This window comes from Saccopteryx bilineata, chromosome 4, assembly GCF_036850765.1.
Source record: "Saccopteryx bilineata isolate mSacBil1 chromosome 4, mSacBil1_pri_phased_curated, whole genome shotgun sequence".
NCBI lineage: Eukaryota > Metazoa > Chordata > Mammalia > Chiroptera > Emballonuridae > Saccopteryx > Saccopteryx bilineata.
In genome coordinates, this window is record NC_089493.1 from 148471316 (window position 1) to 148497264 (window position 25949).

General features: G+C 43.1%; 1 protein-coding gene across 2 annotated transcripts in view; it reads left to right on the top strand.

Moving 5' to 3' along the window:
• COG5 (component of oligomeric golgi complex 5) overlaps positions 1-25949 on the top strand; it is a 484934-nt gene that overhangs the window by 310460 nt on the left and 148525 nt on the right. For both annotated transcript variants that reach the window (XM_066272211.1, XM_066272212.1), the window contains exon 11: positions 15769-15850. In XM_066272211.1, coding sequence (XP_066128308.1) covers positions 15769-15850 — 82 coding nt within the window. The remainder of the gene's footprint in view (positions 1-15768; positions 15851-25949) is intronic.

A 25949-nucleotide genomic window follows, 5' to 3' on the forward strand; every position in this document is an offset into this window, starting at 1 on the left:
TTTTGTATTTTTTTGAAGTGAGAAGTAGAGAGGCAGAGAGACAGACTCCCGTATGTGCCCAACCAGGATCCACCCAGCAAGCCCATTAGGGGGCAGTGCTCTGCCCATTTGGGCTGTTGCTCTGTTGCAACTGGAGCCATTTTAGCACCTAAGGCAGAGGCCATGGAGCCGTCCTCAGTACCTGGGCCAACTTTGCTCCAATGGAGCCTAGGCTGCAAGAGGGAAAGAGAGAGTTAGAGAGAAAGGAGAGGGGTATGGCTGAAGAAGCAGATGGGTGCTTCTCCTCTGTGTCCTGGCCAAAAATTGAACCTGGGACTACCACACACCGGGCGGATGCTTTACCACTGAGCCAACCGACCAGGGCCACAAATATATTTCTTTAGCTTAGACCTTGTTCTTTTTTTTTTTTAATTTTATTTTAAAAATATTTTATTTATTGATTTTTAGAGAGAGAGGAGTGAGAAAGAGAGAGAGAGAAGGGGGAGGAGCAGGAAGCATCAACTCCCATATGTGCCTTGACCAGGCAAGCCCAAGGTTTCGAACTGGCAACCTCAGTGTTCCAGGTCAATGCTTTATACACTGCACCACCACAGGTCAGGCCTTAGACCTTGTTCTTAAGCAAGAGAGTTATATTCACTACTCTGCTTAGATTATCCTTACTTGTATGCCCCACAGATTTTAGGAAATAGGAAAAGATCTCTCTCTGCCCACTTGCTGCTCCTTCTAAAATTACATATTAATTAAGCTCCATATTCTAGTCCAACACAAATATATCTGGTCCTAGTCCTACGTAAGGCCAGTAGCCACGGCCACCATCACAGCCGCCTGGCCCGTGCAGGTTTGCATTTGATTTGGACAAATGGTAATGAAACAGTGGAGCCAAAAACTGGTGGGCCATTACCTTTAATCCCAGCAGGTGAGAAATACACACAGTGGGAAAACACTTCCCTTTCCATTCAGGGATCCCAAAGCCACTGACTTATTCGATTATTCCTAGAATCAAAGGTTTCTACCTCACCAGCCTTGTTCACCTCTGTTCCCCATCTCCTTCTGTCTGCATAAACTCTGCTCAAACTGGCTTCTCCTTCAGCACTCCACCATCTTGGCTGCTTCTCCTCTGCAATGCTAATTTCATGAACGGAGAGAGAGAGCGAGAGTCCCTGGTCTCCCTTATTTTATAGTGTAGAAATTAAAGCCTTTTAGCCAGTATACAAATAAGGAAGTCTCTGATACAAAGTCACTTATCTGAGGCATAAATGGGATTCCTCATGAGAGTGCACCACTTCACATCATGCAACAGTCAGAGGTGTGGGAAAAGCTTAGTGTTGAGAAGATCTTAGTATTAAAAGGGTGGGAAAGGGCCCTGGCCGGTTGGCTCAGTGGTAGAGCATCGGCCTGGCGTGCAGGAGTCCCGGGTTCGATTCCTGGCCAGGGCACACAGGAGAAGCGCCCATCTGCTTCTCCACCCCTCCACCTCTCCTTCCTTTCTGTCTCTCTCTTCCCCTCCCACAGCCAAGGCTCCATTGGAGCAGAGTTGGCCCGGGTACTGAGGATGACTCTATGGCCTCTGCCTCAGGTGCTAGAATGGCTCTGGTTGCAACAGAGCGACGCCCCAGATGGGCAGAGCATCGCCCCCTGGTGGGCATGCCGGGTGGATCCCGGTCGGCACATGCAGAAGTCTGTCTGACTGCCTCCCCATTTCCAATACAAAAAATAAAATAAAATAAAAGGGTGGGAAAGGTTTAGTCTTAAAACTAAGCCTTAGGCTATAAGGACCCTGCCTGCTCATAGTCTGTCCCCTACACCCAATGCAAACTATAAGTGAGCAAACATATACATCATATTTGCAAACTTATTTGACCCACATCCTTCATAAATATATTTGTCTGCTCATCATGTCCTACCAATTTTTCTGCCACCCATTCTTACTACTTTTCTTCTGCTATATCCTTTCACCTAGAGTTTTTTAGTAAACTGATAATTGATTTTGTTGCCTGCAATCTCACTACCTCCTTGCACATGATTTATGATTTCTGTAAAGCACAAGCTTAACCTATGCCCTTGCCAGTGCCACAATGGATAGAGTGTCAGGCAGGATTACCAAGGTCACTGATTTGAGCTCTGGGTCACCAGTGGAGCGTGGGGTTGTCTGCTCCATCCCAAGGGTGCTGGCTTGACCCCTGAGCTTACTGGCTGGAGCCCCAGTCAGATAGGCACAATGAGGTGGAACAATAAATTGATGCTTTTCCCCCCTCCCCCTCTCAAAAACAAACACACATACAAGATTAACCATTAAAACCCTGAAATATTTACTGGTGTTTATACAATGTGTCCGTAAAGTCATGGTGCACTTTTATTTTATTTTTTATTTTTTTGTATTTTTCTGAAGCTAGAAACGGGAAGAGACAGTCAGACAGACTCCCGCATGCGCCCGACCGGGATCCACTCGGCACACCCACCAGGGGGTGACGCTCTGCCCACCAGGGGGCAATGCTCTGCCCCTCCGGGACGTCGCTCTGCCCCTACCAGAGCCACTCTAGCGCCTGGGGCAGAGGCCAAGGAGCCATCCCCAGCGCCCGGGCCATCTTTGCTCCAATGGAGCCTCGGCTGAGGGAGGGGAAGAGAGAGACAGAGAGGAAGGAGAGGGGGAGGGGTGGAGAAGCAGATGGACGCTTCTCCTGTGTGCCCTGGCCGGGAATCGAACCTGGGACCCCTGCACGCCAGGCTGACGCTCTACCACTGAGCTAACCGGCCAGGGCATGGTGCACTTTTGACCAATCACAGGAAAGCAACGAAAGACAATAGAAATGTGAAATCTGCACCAAATAAAAGGAAAACCCTCCCAGTTTCTGTAGGATGATGTGGCAGCATGTGAGCATGCGCAGATGATGACGTAACACCATGTATACAGCGGAGCAGCCCACGGCCATGCCAGTCGAGATATGGACAGTAAAGAGGAAAGTTCAGTGTGTTCTGTGGCTTGCTAAATTCGAATTCGTGACCAAAGTGCAATGTGAATATCGGCATGTTTATAACGAAGCGCCACCACATAGGAATAACATTACTGGGTGGGATAAGCAGTTGAAGGAAACCAGCAGTTTGGTGGAGAAACCCCGTTCTGGTAGGCCATCAGTCAGTGATGAGTCTGTAGAGGTTATACGGGATAGCTACCTAAGGAGCCCTAAAGAATCTGTGCGTAAGCCCACATCTAACTGCACTGAATAGTATGATACTGGGAAAGTTTTCCTTTTATTTGGTGCAGATTTCACATTCCTATCGTCTTTTGTTGCTTTCCTGTGACTGGTCAAAAGTGCACCATGACTTTGCAGACACACTGTATAATGAATTAAGATATTCCCTTATCTGATCCTGGTCTTACTTTCCATTTTCATTTCTTCTTTCCTGAATGCTCCTTACTATGTAGTCAATGGATAGAAAATGATTTTTCACATCTTTAGGCATTGTTCATTCCTCTGTCTCAAATGCTCTCTATTCATCTTCTTTTCTGTTTAGTAAGTATTCTTTTTATTTTATTGATTTGATACAGAGAAACATGAATTAGTTCCACTTATTTATGTGTTCATTAGTTGATTCTTGTATGTGCTGTGACTGGGGATTGAGCTGGCAACCTTGGTGTATCGGAACAATGCTCTAACCCAGTGATCCCCAATCCTCGGGCCGCAGACCGGTACCAGTCCGTGGGCCATTTGGTACTGGTCTGCAGAGAAAGAATAAATAGGTTACATTATTTTCGTTTTATTTATATTTAAGTCTGAACGATGTTTTATTTTTTTAAATGACCAGATTCCCTCTGTTACATCCGTCTAAGACTCACTCTTTTTTTTTTTTTTTGTATTTTTCTGAAGTTGGATAGAGGGAGGCAGTCACCTGACCGGGATCCACCCGGCATTCCCACCAGGGGGCAATGCTCTCCCCATCTGGGGCATTGCTCTGTTGCAACCAGAGCCATTCTAGCACCTGAGGCAGAGGCCACAGAGCCATACCCAGCGCCCGAGCCAACTTTGCTCCAATGGAGCCTTGGCTGTGGGAGGGGAAGAGAGAGACAGACGAAATTGGGCGCGTTCAGGGTGGTATGGCCGTAGACGAAGAGAGAGACAGAGAGGAAGGAGAGGGGGAGGGGTGGAGAAGCAGATGGGCGCCTCTCCTGTGTGCCCTGGCTGGGAATCGAACCCGGGACTCCTGCATGCCATGCCGACGCTCTACCACTGAGCCAACCAGCCAAGGCCTAAGACTCACTCTTGATGCTTGTCTCGGTCACATGATACATTTATCCATCCCACCCTAAAGGCTGGTTTGTGAAAATATTTTCTGACAATAAACCGGTCCATGGCCCAAAAAAGGTTGGGAACTACTGCTCTAACCAACTGAGCTATCTGGCCACGGCTCATCTCTTCTTATCTGAATGGTGAATTCCTATCTTTCTTTATAAAGAATCAAGATATCTTGATTTTTTTATATGATTCTTTTTATAAGATTCACTTTCACTTATATCTTGATTCTTTATAACAAGTGAATCGTATAAAGTATTACAACCCCTATAGTCTCCATAGGTTACAAGCTCAGAAAGGTAAAGCACCCGTCCACCACTATAGAGCCAGTAAGTTGCAATCATTGGACTTAAGTTAAGGTTATCTTCAGATCGCCCACTCTACCCACAGACAATATTGCCACACCTACTGCAAGAATGTTAGCTTGAAGTTTGGACCTTATACTGTGTGCAGTAAGACTATCAAATACATTTGAGCAAGGAAATCTGTGGTTAGTTTTATGTTATAAAGACAGAGAAACAGTTCTTTCTGTTTGAAAGTATTTTTATCATTCTAAGTTTTATATATTTAATTACATCAGAATCTATGACAAAGGCATTCAGAGACCAAGCTGTGACTCAAAAGAACAGATTTATTAGTATTTCTGTATATTTCACTTTTTTTTTTTTTGCATTTTTCTGAAGCTGGAAACAGGGAGAGACAGTCAGACAGACTCCCGCATGCGCCCGACCGGGATCCACCCGGCACGCCCACCAGGGGGCGACGCTCTGCCCACCAGGGGGCGATGCTCTGCCCATCCTGGGCGTCGCCATGTTGCGACCAGAGCCACTCTAGCGCCTGGGGCAGAGGCCACAGAGCCATCCCCAGCGCCCGGGCCATCTTTGCTCCAATGGAGCCTTGGCTGCGGGAGGGGAAGAGAGAGACAGAGAGGAAGGCGCGGCGGAGGGGTGGAGAAGCAAATGGGCGCTTCTCCTATGTGCCCTGGCCGGGAATTGAACCTGGGTCCTCCGCACGCTAGGCCGACACTCTACCGCTGAGCCAACCGGCCAGGGCATATTTCACTTTTATTCTATTTATATGTATAAAATATATCTGATTTTGGGTTTATTTTCCAATTAGTGTTCTCAGCCAAAGGTTCAGATTTCATCGTTTTAAAAGAGTTATAGTTTTGTTTTTATTTATAACTAAGAAACAAGGGCTAGAAATTGTTTTAAATTTTAAACATTTTCCAGAGTTGATCTGAAAGCATGACTGCACTGACCTTAGGAAAGTGCTATGGTGTGAGTGTTGGTGTCCCTCTAGAATTCAAATACTGAAACCTCCTAGTGCCCACATAAAGGAGACCTAGAGAGCTCCTCCTTGCCACCGAGGGAGTGATTGTGAAAAGATGACCGTCTCTGAGGAAGCAGGCCCTCCTCACCAGACACCAAACCTGCCAGCTCCTCCTGGGACTTTTCAACTTCTCGAACTGTGAAAATCAATCTCTGTTGTTTTTAAGCCACCCAGTTCATGATAATTTTGTTATAGCAGTCAAAAAGGACTACGACAGAAAGTAAGACAGTATTGGATATAGATCATAAATGGATTGATGTCAAATGTCCTTCCAGTTGAAATCTAGTTGAATTATTAAAATCTGGTTGAATAAATTTTATTTCAACATGCTTAGGAACAATTATTTGGGAGGCTAATTTGATTTGAAAAACTAAGTGAAGTGATTTTTTTATATATCTTCATATTCTCCTATTTTATACAGGAAGTTATGTTTATATAATATATATTTTGATGATTCTTTAAAATGAACATTTTATCTATTTTGGCAGAACATATAAATTATATATGTGTATATATGTACAGCATATATGTATACAAAAACATACATATATATTTATATGAAATCTTTGTTTTAATATGTTATTTTACCCCCCAAATCTACGTTGTCATCATCTCCTACACTTTTCCCATCCTTCTGAATCTACTTTATCTCCTTTTATCTTTCCTAAGTACTTTTATTTATTTATTTAGTGATAGACAGAGAAAGGGTCAGATAGAGAAAGGGACAGACTAGACAGGAAGGGAGAGAGATGAGAAGCATCAATTCTATGTTGTGGCGCCTTAGTTGTTCATTGATTGCTTTCTCATATGTGCCTTGACCAGGGGGCTACAGCTGACCGAGTGACCCCGTGCTCAAGCCAGCGACCTTGGAGTTTCAAACCTGGGTCCTCCACGTCCCAGTCCAGTGCTCTATCTACTGAGCCACTTCCCAGTCAGGCTCTTTTCTATGTATTTTTTCTGTCCTTTTTATTCTAACAATTATATGTCTTCTTTAGTATGCATCTTTGGTAACTGACTGCAACTCTTTAATAATATGACTGGTCCTTGGATTTGACTGATTGATTAATTCATTTTTCAGCAATTGTATTAGCCTTCTTCAGAAAAACAGGACCAATATGATGTATATGTATAAAAAGAAGAAGATTTGTTATAAGGAATTTACCCATTCCTTTATAGAATTTGTTAAGTCTGAACATCTGCAGTTGGCAAGCTGGAGACCCTGGAGAGCTGATGGTGTAGTTCCTGTCTGAGTTCAAAGGCCTGAGACCCAGGGGAGCCAATAGTATAGTTATTCTCAAAGGCCTGTAGGCTCAAAACCCAGGAAGAGCTGCTGTTTCAGTTTAAATTATGAAGCATAAAAAAGGTGGTGCTTAAACACAGAAGGCAATAAACCAATACAGTAAGGTCGCAGGATACAAAATTAACATACAAAAGTCCATAGCCTTTCTATATGCCAACAATGAAATATTAGAAAACGAACTCAAAAAAATAATCCCCTTCACGTTTGCAACAACAACAAAAAAAATACCTAGGAATAAACATAACAAAGAATGTAAAGAACCTATATAACGAAAACTACAAGGCATTGTTAAGAGAAATAGAAAAAGACACAATGAGATGGAAAAATATTCCTTGTTCTTGGATAGGAAGAATAAATATAATTAAAATGGCCATATTACCCAAAGCAATATATAAATTTAATGCAATTCCCATCAAAATTCCTATGACATTTTTTAAAGAAATGGAACAAAAAATCATCAGATTTATATGGAACTATAAAAAACCCCGAATAGCCAAAGCAATCCTAAGGAAAAAGAATGAAGCTGGGGGCATTACAATACCTGACTTTAAACTATATTATAGGGCCACGATAATCAAAACAGCATGGTATTGGCAGAAAAATAGACACTCAGACCAATGGAACAGAATAGAAAGCCCAGAAATAAAACCACATATATATGGTCAAATAATCTTTGATAAAGGGGCCAAAAACACACAATGGAGAAAAGAAAGCCTCTTCAACAAATGGTGTTGGGAAAACTGGAAAGCCACATGCAAAAGAATGAAACTCGACTACAGCCTGTCCCCATGTACTAAAATTAATTCAAAATGGATCAAAGACCTAAATATAAGACCTGAAACAATAAAGTACATAGAAGAAGACATAGGTACTAAACTCATGGACCTGGGTTTTAAAGAACATTTTATGAACTTGACTCCAATGGCAAGAGAAGTGAAGGCAAAGATAAATGAATGGGACTACATCAGAATAAAAAGTTTTTGCTCAGCAAAAGAAACTGATATCAAAATAAACAGACAGCCAACTAAATGGGAAATGTTATTTTCAAACAACTGCTCAGATAAGGGCCTAATATCCAAAATTTACAAAGAACTCATAAAACTCAACAACAAACAAACAATCCAATAAAAAAATGGGAAGAGGACATGAACAGACACTTCTCCCAGGAAGAAATACAAATGGCCAACAGATATATGAAAAGATGCTCAGCTTCCTTAGTTATTAGAGAAATGCAAATCAAAACTACAATGAGATACCACCTCACCCCTGTTAGATTAGCTATTATCAACAAGACGGGTAATAGCAAATGTTGGAGAGGCTGCGGAGAAAAGGGAACTCTCATCCACTGTTGGTGGGACTGTAAAGTAGTACAACCATTATGGAGGAAAGTATGGTGGTTCCTCAAAAAACTGCAAATAGAACTACCTTACGACCCAGCAATCCCTGTACTGGGTATATACCCCAAAACTTCAGAAACATTGATACGTAAAGACACATGTAGCCCCATGTTCATTGCAGCACTGTTCACAGTGGCCAAGACATGGAAACAACCCAAAAGTCCTTCAATAGAAGACTGGATAGGCCCTGGCCGGTTGGCTCAGCGGTAGAGCGTCGGCCTGGCGTGCCGGGGACCCGGGATCGATTCCCGGCCAGGGCACATAGGAGAAGCGCCCATTTGCTTCTCTACCCCCACCCCCTCCTTCCTCTCTGTCTCTCTCTTCCCCTCCCGCAGCCAAGGCTCCATTGGAGCAAAGATGTCCCGGGCGCTGGGGATGGCTCCTTGGCCTCTGCCCCAGGCGCTAGAGTGGCTCTGGTAGGGGCAGAGCAACGTCCCGGAGGGGCAGAGCATCGCCCCCTGGTGGGCAGAGCGTCACCCCTGGTGGGCGTGCCAGGTGGATCCTGGTCGGGCGCATGCGGGAGTCTGTCTGACTGTTTCTCCCTGTTTCCAGCTTCAGAAAAAAAATAAATAAATAAATAAATAAAAAATAAAAAAAAATTAGAAGACTGGATAAAGAAGATGTGACACATATACACTATGGAATACTACTCAGCCATAAGAAATGATGACATCAGATCATTTACAGCAAAATGGTGGGATCTTGATAACATTATACGGAGTGAAATAAGTAAATCAGAAAAAAACAAGAACTACATGATTTTATACATTGGTGGAACATAAAAACGAGACTAAGAGACATGGACAAGAGTGTGGTGGTTACCAGGGGTGGGGGGAGGGAGGACGCAGGAGGGAGGGAGGGAGAGAGTTAGGGGGAGGGGGAGGGGCACAGAGAAAACTAGATAGAGGGTGACGGAGGACAATCTGACTCTGGGCGAGGGGTATGCAACATAATTTAATGACAAGATAACCTAGACATGTTTTCTTTGAATATACGTACCCTGATTTATTAATGTCATCCCATTAACATTAATAAAAATTTATTTTAAAAAATAAATAAAAAGGATAAACACAGAAGGAATTCTCTTAACTTTTTGGTCTATTCAGGTTTTCAGCTGATTGGATGAGGCTTGCATACATGAGGAAGGACAACCAGCTTTACTCAGTGTACCCTTTCAAATATTTAAATGAGTCCAAAAACACCCTTACAGATACACCAGAATTGTTTGACTAAAATTAATTATTACGACAATATTAGGTCTACTATGTGGCAGTGACTGGAAATAAAATGAGACATATTATATTAGTTATTCCTATTAAATTGCAAAGAGTGTTAGCAATTTTTTTAAAATTATTTTTATTTATTTATTTATTTTTTACAGAGACAGAGAGAGTCAAAGTGAGGGATAGACAGGGACAGATAGACAGGAATGAAGAGATGAGAAGCATCAATCATTAGTTTTTCGTTGCGCATTGAGATACCTTAGTTGTTCATTGATTGCTTTCTCATATGTGCCTTGACCACGGGCCTTCAGCAGACCAAGTAACCCCTTGCTTGAGCCAGCGACCTTGGGTCCAAGCTGGTGAATTTTTGCTCAAACCAGATGAGCCCACGCTCAAGCTGGTGACCTCGGGGTCTCGAACCTGGGTCTTCCGCATTCCAGTCTGACACTCTATCCACTGCGCCACCACCTGGTCAGGCAGTGTTAGCAATTTTTATAAATATTTATAATGTGCTTGCTTTGCCAGGCACTATTTTAAGCACTTCATATTAATTCAGTCTTTGTGATAAATGTATGAAATGGATTTCCAATTTACAGATAGGGATACTGTGGTATAGAGAAATTAAGTAACTTATCCCAAGTCACACAGCTGGTAAGTGTAGTTTGGATTTGAACCTTATTATTCTGGCTCCACCGTTGCTCTTTTTAGCCACCACTCTGTTCCTTTACTTAGGAAAATATTATAATGGGGAATATGGGATGCCATAGAAGTATATAGCAGAACCCAGGGGAACCAAGAGAAAGACACCTAAACTGAGCTTAGAAGGAGGTGCAGGTTTTAATACTGAGACAGATGGCAAAAGAACCTCCAAGAAGCTGAATATGCATGTGGTTAGATCTTTGACTTCAGTGGTGCGTAACAAGAGCAATAGGTTTGGAAAATAGTCATAAAGAGGTTTGTAAGTCTAGTTTAGGGGGAATAATATTAATCAATCAGACCTGTCAAATCCTAGTTCTGCTACTTTCTGTATAATTCTAAAAAAATGTCACATTGCCCTGGCCAGTTGGCTCAGCGGTAGAGCGTCGGCCTAGCGTGCGGAGGACCCGGGTTCAATTCCCGGCCAGGGCACACAGGAGAAGCGCCCATTTGCTTCTCCACCCCTCCGCCACGCTTTCCTCTCTGTCTCTCTCTTCCCCTCCCGCAGCCAAGGCTCCATTGGAGCAAAGATGGCCCGGGCGCTGGGGATGGCTCTATGGCCTCTGCCTCAGGCGCTAGAGTGGCTCTGGTCGCAACATGGCAACGCCCAGGATGGGCAGAGCATCGCCCCCTGGTGGGCGTGCCGGGTGGATCCCGGTCGGGCGCATGCGGGCGTCTGTCTGACTGTCTCTCCCTGTTTCCAGCTTCAGAAAAATGAAAAAAAAAAAAAAGTCACATTATCTCATTGAGCTTTTATTTTCTCTCAGAAAGGACTAAGAATGCCTGACCAGTGGTGCCACAGTAGATAGAGCATTGACCTGGGACTCCGATATCCCATGTTTGAAACCTCAAAGTCCCCGGCTTTAGCATGGGGTTGCTGGCTTGAGCGCGGGATCATCAACATTATCCCAAGGTCACTGGCTTGAAGCCCAAGGTCACTGGCTTGAGCAAGGGGTCACTAGCTCAGCTTGAGCCCCCTGATCAAGGCACGTATAAGAAGCAATCAGTGAACAACAAAAGTGAAGCAACTATCAGTTGATGCTTCTCATCTCTCTCCCTTCCTTTCTTTCTTTCTCTCTTTCTCTCTAAAAAAAAAGCATTGTTCAATTCATTCTTTCAATAAGTATTTAGTGTGTGCCTTTTATGGCTTCAGCAAATTCTCAATGCTAAAATCACAAAGAAATTGAATGCTTCTCTTATACTGTACAAAAATTAATTCAAAATGAATTAAAGACCTAAAATTATAAGACTATAAGATAATATAGAGGAAAAACTTTATGACGTTAGGCAGTGATTTCTTGGATATGATACTAAAATCAAGGTAACAAAAGTAAAAATAGATAAATGGGACTACATCAAACTTCAAAATTTCTGTATGACAAAGGAAACTGTCAACAGAGTGAGACAGCAATCTACAGAATGGGAGAAAATACTTGTAAACCATATATCTGATAAAGGGTTGATGTCCAGAATATATAAAGAACTACAACTCAACAACAACCATAAAAAACTCAATTTAAAAATGTACAAAGGGCCTGACCAGGCGGTGGCGCAGTGGATAGCGTGTCGGACTGGGATGCCGAGGACCCAGGTTCGAGACCCTGGGGTTGCCAGCTTGAGTGTGGGCTCATCTGGCTTGAGCAAAAAGCTAACCAGCTTGGACCCAAGGTCACTGGCTCGAGCCTTGGGTTACTAGGTCTGCTGAAGGCCCGCGGTTATGGCACATATGAGAAAGCAATCAATGAACAACTGTGGTGTCGCAATGAAAAACTGAAGATTGATGCTTCTCGTCTCTCTCCGTTCCTGTCTGTCTGTCCCTATCTATCCCTCTATCTGACTCTCTCTCTGTCCCTGTAAAAAAATTTAAAAACAATAAAAATTAAAAAAAATGTACAAAGGAATGGAATAGTTCTCCAAAGAAGACACACAAATGGCTAACTAGAATATGAAAAGCTGATCAACATCACTAATCATCAGGAAATTCAAATCAAAATAATGATATATCAAATCACCCTGCACTCATTAGGATGACTACTATAAAAAACAAACAAAACAAGTGTTGGTGGGGATGTAAAGAAACTGGAACCGTGCCCTGGCTGGTGGCTCAGTAGATAGAGCATTGCCCAAGCATATAGACATCCCCGGTTCGATCTCCGGTCAGGGCACACATTAGAGGAAAGTGACCATCCACTTCTCTTCCCTCTCTCTCCCCCTTCTCTCCCTTTTCCCCTCTTGCAGCCAGTGGCTCAATTGGTTCAAGCATGGCCTCGCGCACTGAGGATAGCTCGGTTGGTCCAAGCGTCAGCGCCATACAGGAGTTGCTGGGTGGATCCTGGTTGTGGTGCATTTGGGAGTCTGTCTCTCTAGCTCAAAAATAAAAAAGAAATAAATTGGAACCCTTGTACACTGTTGATGGGAATATAAAATGGTGCTGCTACAAAGATAAACAGTATGGAGGCTCCTCAAAAAATTAAAAGTAGAATTACCATATAATTCAGTAATCTCACTTCTGGAGAGATATATATATCCAAAAGCATTGAAAACAGGATCTTGAAGAGATATTTGCCTACTCATATTCACCACAGCATTATTTATAATAACCAAGAGATGAAAGCAATCCTGGTGTCAGTCAACGGATGAATGAATAAAGAAAATGTGGTGTATATATACAGGAGCATATTGTTTTCACCTTACAAAGGAAAGAAATCCTGTCACATTCAACAACATGGACAAAACTTGAGGATATTATGCTAAATGAAGTAAGCCAATCTCAAAAGTACAAATATGTATGATTCCAGTTATATGAGTTGTCTAAAGTAGTCACCCTCTTAGAAACAGAAAGTAGGTAACTGGTTGCCAATGGCTATAGGGAGGAAGAAAAGGGCAGTTGTTCATTTGGTAGAGTTGTTCCTCTGTATTCAAGGATTGGTTCCAGGACAGCCCTCCATACCAAGATCAGTGGGTGCTCAAGTCTCTTATATAAAGTAGTATAGTATTTGCGTTTAACCTATGTACATCCTTCCTAATTTAAATTAAGTTTTCTCTAGATTAATTATAACTAATACAATGTAAATGCTTTGTAAATAGTTGTTACACTGTGTTGTTTAGAGGGTAATAACAAGTTGACTACCTAGGCAACCACTGTAGGCTTTACTATATAGTACACATCAACAATAATGTAACTTTTTCCCCCAAATATTTTTCATCTGCTGTTGATTGAAGCTATGGATTCAGAAGCCATAGATACAGAGGTTCAACTGTATAGAGTTTGTTTTGCAAGATAAAAAAAGTTCTAGAGATCTATTTCACTACAAGCTGCATATAGTTAACACTACTGCACACTTAAAAATGATTAAGATGGGCCTGACCTGTGGTGGCGCAGTGGATAAAGAGTCGACCTGGAAATGCTGAGGTCGCCGGTTCGAAACCCTGGGCTTGCCTGGTCAAGGCACATATAGGAGTTGATGCTTCCAGCTCCTCCCCCCTTCTCTCTCTCTGTCTCTCCCTCTCCTCTCTAAAATGAATTTAAAAAAATTTTTTTTTAAAAATTAAAAAAAATGATTAAGATGATAAATTTCATAGGTTTTTTACAACTACAGAAGAGAAGAATCTTATGCATTGTTTTCTATGAATTTTTAGAATATGAGAATTAGGTATTATTAATTTAATTAAAGAGTATAATTTGCCTTTTATTCACTCAACTATAGATACCTTTACTGGACACTGGGCTGTTATATTAATAGATTTCATAATTATTTTAATACACTTGAAATAAATTTGCTTTCATATCTGAGCGTTTTGTACTTGATTCTTAAGCAACATTGACCAAGTTTTCTTCTTTAAGTGTATGCATTTGTGTGTATGTGAAAGTATTTATACTCATTAAATTTTCCACATCTTAGAAGGGAAGCTTTTTGTTTTTCACCATTGTGATCTTAGCTATTAGCTTTCATACACAGCTTTTATTATGTTGCAGTAATTTCCTTCTGTTCCTAATTTGTTGAGTGTTTTTGTCATTAAATAGTGTTGAATTTTATTGAATCCATTTTTGTGCATCAATTGAGATGATCATGTGGTTTTTGTCCTTTATTCTGTTAATGTGGTTTGTTACAATAGTTCTTAAATATGATAAAAAACATAAACTTTAAGTGCATGATATACATACAATACACATGTTGTATAAAGTCTTAGAAATCTGAAGGATTGCATAAGAAATTAACAGTTATTTGATATGCCTTTTTTATGGTGTACAATACCCAGAATTCAAAGCAAAAGATGTATTAATAAAAGAAACAAGTAACAATGAGAAAACAAGTTTGCACATAAAAGTGAGAAATCAGTATTGTTTTTGTTGATCATCTTTTCATTTATAGCCTTGAAAATTAGAATTTTTGGCCTGACCTGTGGTGGCTCAGTGGATCAAGCATTGACCTGGAATGCTGAGGTCACTGGTTCAAAAACCCTGGGCTTGCCCGGTCAAGGCACATATGGGAGTTGATGCTTCCTGCTCCTCCCCCCTTCTCTCTCTGTCTCTCTTCTATAAAATGAATAAATAAAAATAAATTAAAAAATTAAAAAAAAAAAAAAGAAAATTAGAATTTTTGTTATAAGTATAAAACTAAAACAATTAACAAAGTTTCTAATTCTTTTCTATGAAAGTATTAATATTTGAATACTAGACAAATTTTATTGATATTTTAGGGTAAACCATGTGAAATTGTCATTTTTGTACTTCAATAATAGAACAATAGCAATTTGATATTATATTTCACACATGTAAAAAAAGTACCTTAAAAATATGTGCTAAAATTTCTAGAAATTTGATTGTTTTAATAGTATTGAAATACTTTGTCTTGATTTAGCAAATGATACTTGAACTAATATTATCTTTTTTTAGTAGTTACTTTCTAAAAAATATATTGAAAGTTGAATGAAAAATCAGTTAAGTAATAGTAATTCCTGCAATAAAAGAAAAACTGTATCTGTTTTAGGCAGTTTTCTTTTGTAATTGGTGAATTATATCCTGGTGACCATTATGGGTCTAACCATGCTTTGTCCATCGTTTTGTTATGGTCACAGAAGTTGTTTTTTTATATCAAAGTGTGATGATGATAATTGTAATAACTAACATTCATTGCGGTTGATTATATGTCAGGAACTGTCCCAAGACTTAACTTTTATAGACTTCTTAACTCTTCCTAACAATCTGGCAGTGAAAATGAAAGAAAGAACAAACAAACAAACAATAATCCCGCAGTATAGGTACTGTTATCATCTCCATTTCACAGATGGGAAGGAGGCAACTTACCCAACCTCACACAGCTAGTAAGTAGCAGAGCAGGTAATGACTGTTTACCTGAACAGGAGATCTGAGTTGAGTCATCTGTGTATTTCTACTTAGTTACTTAATAATTCTGTTGTTTGATAGATGTCTTAGAAATGTTCATGTCAACACATTTTCAATAAATTTTCACGTCTCATTCATTAGAATTTTAAAAAACCAATGAATATATTCCTTTTTTGGGTCACAGGATGGACAGCCTGAAATTTTATACACATTTTGGAATTCAATTACTCAAGCACTTTATTCTCAATTTCAAATGGCAACAAATTGTAAGTATATTATTTATTTTGCAAATTCATTTCTTTTTTATTAAATAAGTGGTGTGACACTGGTTAACAAAATTATAGAGGTTTCAGGTGTGCCTTAACAAAATTATACAGGTTTTAGGTGTGCAATTCTGCAATGTAAATCCATTTCAAAGTGTTTTCCTTTAAAATTTTGGCCCTAGCCAGTGACTAGTGGTGCTGGCTCATTGTATGGACATTTCGGGTTCAGTTCCCAGTCAGGGCACACAGAAGTGACCATTCGCTTGCTTCCCTTCCCCCCTCTCTCCCCCTTTTCTCTCTCTTCCCCTCTCGTAGCCAGTGGCTCAAGTGATTCAAGCATTGGCCCAGGTGCTGAGGATAGCTTGGTTGAGTTGAGCATCGACCGGGCCCCAGATGGCAATTGCCAGATGGATCCCAGTCAGGGTGCATATGGGAGTCTGTCTCTCTATCTCCCCTCCTCTCATTTGAGAGAAAAATTTAATGTCAAGAAGCTTTCCTCTATGTTTATAAAACATATCTTTAAAACTTCTGACTGCCCTGGTTGGGCAATTCAGTTGGTTAGAGGGTCACCCTGATACAGCCAAGTTGCAGGTTTTATCCCCAGTCAGGGCACATACAAGAATCAATCAATGAATACATAAATAAGTGGAAAAACAAATTGATGTTTTTTTTCTCTATCATTCTCCTTTCCTTTCTCTAAAGTCAATATAAATAGTTAATTAATTAAAACTCCTAGCTAATTGTTATTTTTTAGGATAGCTATATATTCAGTTTTATAAACAATAAGTTAATTTTTACATTTTTTATAATTAGTATCTTGAATAAAATTCTCCAAAGAATAAGTTAATTTTCCATCATTCAAATACAGAAGAATTCTATCTGGGTTTTTTTTTGTGTGTGTGTAAAGGATATAAAGCAATAGATGTTGAAGAAATTAGTTAATGCTTGTAGAATTATTTTTATAACTTAAATTTTTTAAAAATTAAATTAAATTTATTTATTACATGAGAAGCAGGGAAGCAGAGAGCCAGGCTCCTGCATGCCCCCCAACCAGGATCCACCTGGCAAGCCCCCTCTCAGGGAGATACTCTGCAGTTCTGGGCCCCTGCTCCGTTGTTCGGCAACCAAGCTATTTTAGCACATGAAGCGCAGTCATGGAGCCTTCGTCAGTACCTGGGACCAACTTTTGTTTCAACTGTTTGAGCCATGGCTGCGGGAGGGAGAAAAAGAAAGAGAGAAAGAGGAGGGAGATGGGTGGAGAAGCAGATGGTCTCTTCTGTGTGCCCTGACCGAGAATTGAACCTGGGATATCCACATGCCTGGCCAAAGCTCTACCGCTGAGCCAACCAGCCAGGGCCAATATTATTTTTAATTTATTATGTCCTACTCAATATAACACCCTCTTTCCCCTGAATTGTGTGCCCCATGCCCCATGCAAAGTCTAACTTAAAAATATTAAAATGATAGACTTTATGGTTTTTCCTTATTGTTAAAAATGAAGACTTATTGAATGTACAGGTGAAATATCGGCATTATGAATTAAAAGTTGTTTACCCAATATGATCCACAAAACATTTAAAATTTGTTTTTGCCATGAATAACTACACAAGGTAGTTCTAAACAATGAAATATACAAAGTAGCTAATAATTTAAGAGTGTTATTGTCTAATCACTGAAGGTGAGAATATTAAATGTCCTAGGCTTTTAAAAAGCATTTTCAGAGTTTGTATATAGTTAAATTTTTATTCACAAACTTACTGAAAGTACCTAGTACATAGAAACATTATTTAGTCACTGATAATACAGGGTTAAGTAAACCGTACTACCTACCTCCCTATTTCTATTTCTGAAGAAGTATGTAGAAAGACTCTGTCCATAGGAGAGGTCTTCATTAATGTGTGGCCAAACAACCCTGGCCTGGTAGCTCAGCTGGTTAGAGCGTTTTGTGGATACACCATAGCTGTAGGTTTCATGCCTGGTCAGGGCATGTATAGGAGTCAACCAATGATGCATAGATAAGTGGAACAACAAATCTATTTCTCTCTCTCTCTCTCTCTCTCTCTCTCTCTCTCTCTCTCTCTTACTCACTCACTCCTTTCTCTAGTCAGGGCTAAAACTCATGAAATATTTTAGGATATAATCTTTTAAATATTCAGATGTAGTATTATATAAGTATAGCCTTTAGGCACTGGTCGGTTGGCTCAGTGGTAGAGCATCGGCCCAGTGTGGAAGTCCTGGGTTCAATTCCTGGTCAGAGCATACAGGAGAAGTGACCATCTGTTTCTCCACTCCTTCCTCTCCCCCTTCTCTTTCTCTCTCCTTCCTCCTCCCTCCCTCTCTCTCCTGCAGCCATGGTTGGAATGGTTCCAGCAATTTGGCCCTGGGCACTGAGAATCACCTCAGATGCTGAAATAGCTTGGTTGCAGAGCAGTGAAGCAGCAGCTCAGATGGGCAGAGTATATTGCTGTAGGGGGTTTGCTGGATGTGTTGCAGGAATGCAGGAAGCAACTCCCGGAGGCCAAAAGACTCTCAGACAACTTGCTGAAGGAAAGGGGATTTATTTAGCTTTTGCAACAACATGGCCTAATTGGATTCAAAACACAAGATCCCTGGAGACAGATTTCTTCCATCTTACATACTTTTACACGGGCTCCCCGAAGTTGATTTTGTTACAGGTTATATACCTTTACAGTATCTAAGCAATGGGCATGTAGTTTCTTTGTTTAAGGTTTCCCAAGACTCAAGGAGAGAGGAGGGAAAGTTTCAGTGGGGTCAGCAAGGGAGAAGGGGTTTCCAGATCACTAGCCATAATTACACACAGATCCTGCTGTTCTTGCTTTGTATTGTAACTATGGAATACAGTTAATTTATCACTGGCTGACTCGGTTACCCCAGCTGGCTCCTTTCCCTTGTATTCTTTTTGTTTCTTCCTTTTAAGCCAAGAGGGGGCCTGCCCCTCCTTCCATACTTCCCCCTTTGAGAGTTCAGAATTCCTTTTATACTGGAGTCTCACATTCTTCATCTGATCCCAAGGGCAAGGCCTTATAGTGGTGGGTAAAGTATACATAGGCCGTGGTTCATTGCTGTACTATGGCCTCTATCATGTTCCTTGTGCTATTCATTAATAATGGCAACAGAGCCTGACCAGGTGGTGGCGCAGTGGATAGAGCATCGGACTGGGATGCGGAAGGACCCAGGTTCGAGACCCCGAGGTCGCCAGTTTGAGCGCGGGTTCATCTGGCTTGAGCAAAGAGCTCACCAGCTAGGACCCAAGGTCGCTGGCTCCAGCAGGGGGTTACTCGGTCTGCTGAAGGCCCACGGTCAAGGCACATGTGAGAAAGCAATCAATGAACAACTAAGAAGTTGCAACGAGAAACTGATGATTGATGCTTCTCATCTCTCTCTGTTCCTGTCTGTCTGTCCCTGTCTGTCTCTGCCTCTGTAAAAAAATAAAAATAAAAAAAATAATGGCAACAGACACGGACCTATTAAGCAAATTCCTGGGAGTAGTAAGACTACTGCTATTGGGGTTTTAAACCCACCAAAAGCTGAGAACCATCCCCCCAAAAGGCTTTTAGAGTTTCATTTCTGCCAGACTTGCACAGGCACATATGCCAGTTTTATCATCTTCTTGACAAGGTCCTCAACTGCCTGGCCCTGGTCACCTATTTGCAGGCAACAGCTAGTGAGATTGAATTTTCTACACACTCTTCCTGCTGCTAGCAGATAATATGGTGCCAATCTGTTTTAGTAGATGGCATTTGTCATCTGAGTTTGCTGATGTGCAAGGAGGGTTAAGGCTCTCCCAGCTCATTGGTAATGATTTCTAAAACTGCCTGTAATCGGATAATCCGGTTTAACATATAGATGGGGATACAGAATCCCCAAGATCCATCCTCTGCCCAGGTGACAGGTTTCATAGTGTTGAATTATCTGCTCGGGGGGCCACTCATCATCTTTCCAGTCTCCTATCTGGAGTTCTATTTTTACCCATTGTAAGGACTGTGGAGCTGGGTAGCCAAGTAGTTCCCTTGTTTCCAGAGGCAAGAGGAAAAAGGAGGCTTTATCATACCTATTACACAGCTTCCTTCCCAATTCTTGGAAAGGCGGGTATAAGCCCTGTTCCCACAGATCCAGTAAAGTCCACATGGTGCCATCCGGTCTCTGGCCCTGCCTGGGTTCTGCCAGGCTCCAGTTAGCTCAGGGAATCTGGCTAATGGATTTCTCTCCATCTGTTTTCCCTACCACACACTGAATATTGAGTCTGATTATAGGTACAGGTCCCTTTCTGAGTTCCCTCACACTCGTAGAAGCTATAGAAAAGCAAGGTGCTGGAGACCTTCTGGCCTTCCTTGGTGACATGGATACACAGTTCACAGTCCTCTGCCCTAGTTCCCCTCTTTCCTCAGAGTCCAATTATATGCAGCCCCACAGTGAGATTCCTCAGGCTTCAGTTATGTGTGGACCAGCCAGCTCATGGTCAATTTACAAGGGTTGGCAGGGTCAGTCTCTGCTGTCCACAAAGGTGTCTTCGCCAGGGCCACAGACTTCAGCCAGCTGTGGTGAATCCAGGCAGGTATGCCTTCTATCTTGGTAGCAGTGGGGGTGGTCAAGATCACAGTGTAGGTCCCTTCTACCTGGGTCGGAGGGGAGCTGGATTCCAATCTTTGGGGAAAAAGAATGGGAATGGGCAAACAAACTGATTGGACCCCTATCTAGCACCCACTTGGATATGGTACTGGCTACCTTGCCTAAAGCTTCTATTTCTCCTAATTCTCGGGGAGTTCCTGGCAAGCTATGTAATATTGGGGGAGGCCTATTGTATAATACCTTATAAGGTGAATACCCAGTGTTCTTGGAGGGGGTACACTGAATTGTAAGGTATTTTCTGCTGAAGAAAGAAGGACATAGCTACCAAGTGTGGACAAGCAAAAGCTTTATTTAGAGCGCTCCCGGGCGAGGTTCACTGGTCCACAAGACAGGGGCCAGGGAAGTAGCACAGCTTCTCCCACCCAGGGGTAATTTATACAATAGCATTGGTAGGGTGGTGGTGAGGTAATAGGTTGTGGTGAAATTTCATTGCACAGTTGTTGTTTTTCAAAGTGCTCCTGGGCCATTTCTTTTGGCAGCCGTGGGTGTGGGTGGTTTCGGCCAAAGTTCTTGGACCCAGTTCTCCATGTGACTTTCCCCCATTGCCAACCGACCTCACACAAATCTTAAACAATATTAGAGGCAAGGCTTGTACCCATTTAAAACCTGTTTCCTGACATAATTTGCTAAGCCCTAACTTCAGAGTCCTGTTCATGCATTCTACCTTTTCCGAGCTCTGAGGACTGTATGCTCCTTGAAGCTTCCAGGTGATGTCCAATGCTTGAGCTGTTCCTTGTACTACCTTAGCCATAAAGGCTGGGCTGTTGCCAGAGCCTATCCAGAGTGGCAGTCCAAACCTTGGAATTACTTCTCTGAGCAATGCCCTTGTTATTTCTCTAGCTTTTTCAGTCCGAGTAGGGTAGGCCTCTACCCATCCTGAGTAGGTGCATACTAATACCAACAGGTACTGGTAACCTTGACTCTTGGGCATCTTGGTGAAGTCCACCTGCATATCCTCAAAGGGGGTTGCCCCTTACAACTGAATACCAGAAGGCACTGAAGGTCCTTGTTTTGCATTATCCTGATGGCAGATTGAGCAGTGCAGGCTGACTTTCTTGGCTAGGGTTGCCAAGAGGGATATAGAAGTATCTCCCTAGCAGTGTTTCTGTCTTTTCTTGTCCCAGATGGGTGGCAGTATGCAAAGCCTGGATACTGCTGGCCCCAACAGATGGGGGATGACAACTCTACCATCGGGCAGTTGCATCCAGCCGTCCTTTAATTCCTTAGCCCCTTCTTTCTCTACTTTTTCTCTCCCTCAGAATATCTGGGTGCAAGTTCTGGGGCCCACGGGATGAGAGGGGCTATCGTATCCTTGAGGTAAGGCAGGCATTTGCCTCTGCATCTGCTCCGGCATTTCCCTGGGCTTCTACCGTTCCCCTCTTCTGGTGTCCTCAGCAATGGATCACTGCTACTTGCTTTGGCTTCCAGACTGCTTCCAGCAGCTGGAGAATTTCTCCTGGATATTTAAGTTCTTTGCCCCCAGAAGTTAGGAGTCCTCTCTCTTTGTAAATTGCCCCATGTACTTGGAGAGTGAGAAAGGCAAAACAGGAATCTGTAAAGATACTCTTTTCCTTTCACTGAGCTCTAAGGCTCGGGTCAAGGAAATCAGTTCTGCCTGCTGAGCAGAAGAGCCTTGGGTTAGAGGCTGTGCCTCTACAGTCTCTGTTAGAGTCACTACTGCACACCCTGCCTGTATTTCTCTCCTTGAGTTGCTGGAGCTGTTTCTGTCCACATACAGCTCCCAGTTGGGCTCCCTTAGGGGTTGACCCAGTAAGTCTGGCCTGCTGGAGTATACTGAGTCAAGTATTTCCAAGCAACTGTGCTGTGGCTTTCCCTCATTCACTAGGAGCCACAGTGTTGCTGGATTTAAAGTGGTATACACCTCTATTTCTAGTCTTGGGTTTTCACATAAGCTCTGGTACTTAGTGAGGTATTAGTGAGCCAGTGATGTCCTTTTGCATTCATCAGAGACTCTTCTGCATGTGGCACCCACACTTTCAGGTCTTGTCCTAAAGTTATTTTGTCTCCCTCTTGTACCAGCATGGCAGTGGCTGTTAGGGCTCTCAAGCATGGTGACCAGCCCTTTGCAACTTCATCTAGTTGCTTGGAGAGGCAGGCTACCTACCGGTCTGGTCCATGACCCCAAATCCTGGGTTAATATACCCACTGCTGTCTTGCTCCTCTCTGAGACGTACAGCACAAAAGGTTTTGCTAGGTTAGGAAGACCTAGTGCTGGGGCAACTTGTAATTCCTTTTTAAGAGTCTGAAAGGCACAGTCCTGTTCTGGCCTCCAGTCCATGGGCTTTTTTTCTCCCCCCTTTGTGACTTCATAGAGGGGCTTGGCCAGTACTGCAAAGTTGGGAATCCACAAATGGCAGAATCCTACTGCACCCAGAAACTCTCTAACTTTCCTCATGGTGGGGACTGGGGTGTTCTGAATAACCTGTTTCTGTTCTACTCCCAGCCTTCTCTCCCCCTGCTGGAGAATGAATCCCAAGTATTTTACCTGCCTTTGGCAGATCTGGGCCTTCTTCTTCAAGACCTTGTATCCATTCTTCTCTAGATGACATAGAAGCTCATCCATTCCTCGGTCACATCCTTGGAGAGTCTCATGACCTAGCAACAGGTCATCCACGTACTGAAGGAGGACACACTGATGTCCTGTGCAGGAAACCTCTGGAGGTCCTGGGCAAGGACTTCCCCAGAGATGGTAGGGGAGTTCGTGAACCCTTGCGGGAACCTAGTCCAGGTGTACTGCATCTTTGCCCCTGTAGCCAGGTCCTCCCATTGGAAGGCAAACAGCTCCCGGCTTTCAGGAGCCAGTCTTATACTAAAGAAGGCATCTCTTAAGTCCAAGCAAGTGAACTGTGAGACTCGAGCAGGGAGGAGACTTAGGAGGGTGTGAGGATTTGGTACTGTCAGGTGCAGAGTCACTGCTGCCTCATATACGACCCTCACATCCTGGACTGGCTGACAATCATTGGTCCTCGGTTTTTTGACAGGAAGCAAAGGAGTATTCCAGGGTGACTGGCATGAGATAGTGATTTTATACTCTTTGAGTCTGAAAATGCACCTGGATCCCTTCCAAGGCCTCCCTAGGAATCGGGTATTGTTTCTGGCTGACAGGCAGTGTCCTAGGTTTTAGCTCTCTCTGCACTGGCACTTGGTTTACTGCCAGCCCAGGAGAGGGTTTTCTTCAGCCCAGACTCCAGGGTATTTTTGAATTAGTTTTTGGCTTGGAGGCTTCCCAGACACGGCAGCAAAAATCCTCCAGTCCTCCTCTCTGGGGACAGTTAGAGTTAGAACAAGCCTGGGCTCAGGCACCTGTACGTCCAGCTGTTCATTGTTAGCAAAAGATATAGTAGCCCTTAATTTGCTCAGCAGATTGCATCCTAATAAGGGCACTGGACAGTCAGGCATGTATAAGAATGGATGTATAATTTCATGACCTCCTATTGTACATTTATGGGGCAGACAGAATGCCTATTCGTCTTGTGTTCCTGTAGCTCCTATAATGTCCACTCTACGGGTGGAGAGTGGTGCTACTGGCCAGGTCATCACTGAGTGTTCAGCCCCTGTATCAATCAAGAAGTCCATCAGCTGGCCCCCTACCTCCATGTGGACCATAGACTCAGTAGGGTCTCTGAGTCCAGTCACCTCAGTCTTAGAGGGACTCCCCAGCTATGTTGAACAGGGTGCCTTCCCCTTGGGAGGTGGCTAACAATCATGCCTCCCCCTCGTCCCAGTTGGGACATTCATTTTTCCAATGACCTGTTCCTCTGCAGATAGCACACTGAGCACGTCGCAGGGGAGCTCTGCCTGACTGCCCTTTCTTGCCCTTTCTTGCCCTTTCCTGTCTTCTTTCCATTTTCGAACAGGGGGGATTTTCCTTTTCCCTTCTGCTGAAAGGCTGCAGCTGTGAACTCTGCCTTTTTCTGCATTTGGCACTCATCTTCCTTTCTGCTCGTAATCTCCCGGTTCACATAGACTTTATTGGCTACTGCTAGGAGTTGGGACATATTCATTCCCACAAAGCCTTCTAATTTCTGGAGTTTCTTTTTTATATCTCCTGCACCCTGGCGGACAAAGGCCATATTAACCATTCTTTGGTTCTCTGGACTCTCTGGGTCAAAAGGGGTATAGATTCTATAGGTCTCACACAATCTCTCATCAAAGTCACGCGGACTTTCACCCTTCCTCTGCAAAGCCTCTGCCACCGTGTTGATAGTGGACTTCTGGCTTCCCTTCTGCAGGCCTTGGAGGAGAGACTATCTATATCTCCTCAGTCGTTCCAAGCTTCCTCCTCATTTGGGTCCCACTTAGGATCCTCTCCTGGCATCTGGACCCTTGCATATTCCTGGGGTTCTGGTATTCCTCAGGAGCATTCTTCTCTAGCCATTTAGTTGCCACCTGCATTATCCAGCATCTTTCCTGTGTAATGAACAGAGTGAGGAGCAATTGATTGATGGCAGTCTGCCCACATAGGATTGTGGGTCTGGAGTATGGATTGCATGAGATCTATTAGGGCCTGAGGCTTTTCCATATAAGAGGGGATGTGGTGCTTCCAATTGAGAAGGTTGGTGGTATGAAAGGTTTATACATCAGCACGCGCCATTCCACTATATTCCCTTGCTCATTTATTACCATGTTTCTTACTTCTCTCAGAGGCATCTGCATACCAGGCAACAAGGCATTTTTTTTTTTTTTTAGCATAACCTCCCAGGTAGGGGGGGAAGAGCCTGGGCCTGATTCTGGCAGTGCAGTGGGAATCACCTCCGGCTTGGGCTCAAGCGACCTTATGCTGGGACCTGATGTATCTGGCGATGATGGGCTTGAGTCAGTGGTAGTCTCTGGGGTGGACAAAGGGTCAGGTATGAATGGGTAGAGCCTTGCCGGTACGTAAGGTGAAGGAGCCAGAGTTTCTGCCCCTTCTGGTTCACTAAGGGTTAAAATTTCTGGGTTTGGCTGCTGCAGCAGCTTTCTGGGTCTGGTGGAACGCTTCTGTGCCTTAGCCGCCAATACTGTAGAGGCCTGACCTCTAAGCCAAGTGGGTGGGTACAACACTAGTGTAAGCCAAGTGTCTATGTAGGGAAACTGGTCGGCGTGGCCTGGATCTCCAGTAACTGCCACACCTTCTGTACAACAGACTTATCCAAGCTTCCTTCTGATGGTCACCCTATCCCAAAAATGGGCCATTCTAATTCACATAAGGTCCTCAGTTTCCCTGGGGACATAGTAACCCCATACTCCCCTTTCTTAAAATTCTTGACCATCGTGGCTAAAGGAGTGGGTTTCCCCTGTGAACCTCCCATACCCCCCATGACAGGTAACAGTCACCCCACAAGAAGAAATGGAGGAATGGGAGGGGGAACTTGGAGGGGACGCCATTCACTCAGTCTGTCACCGGCCACTCCCCTTGCAGGAATGGCAGGCCCTCTTGGCTTATGGCAGG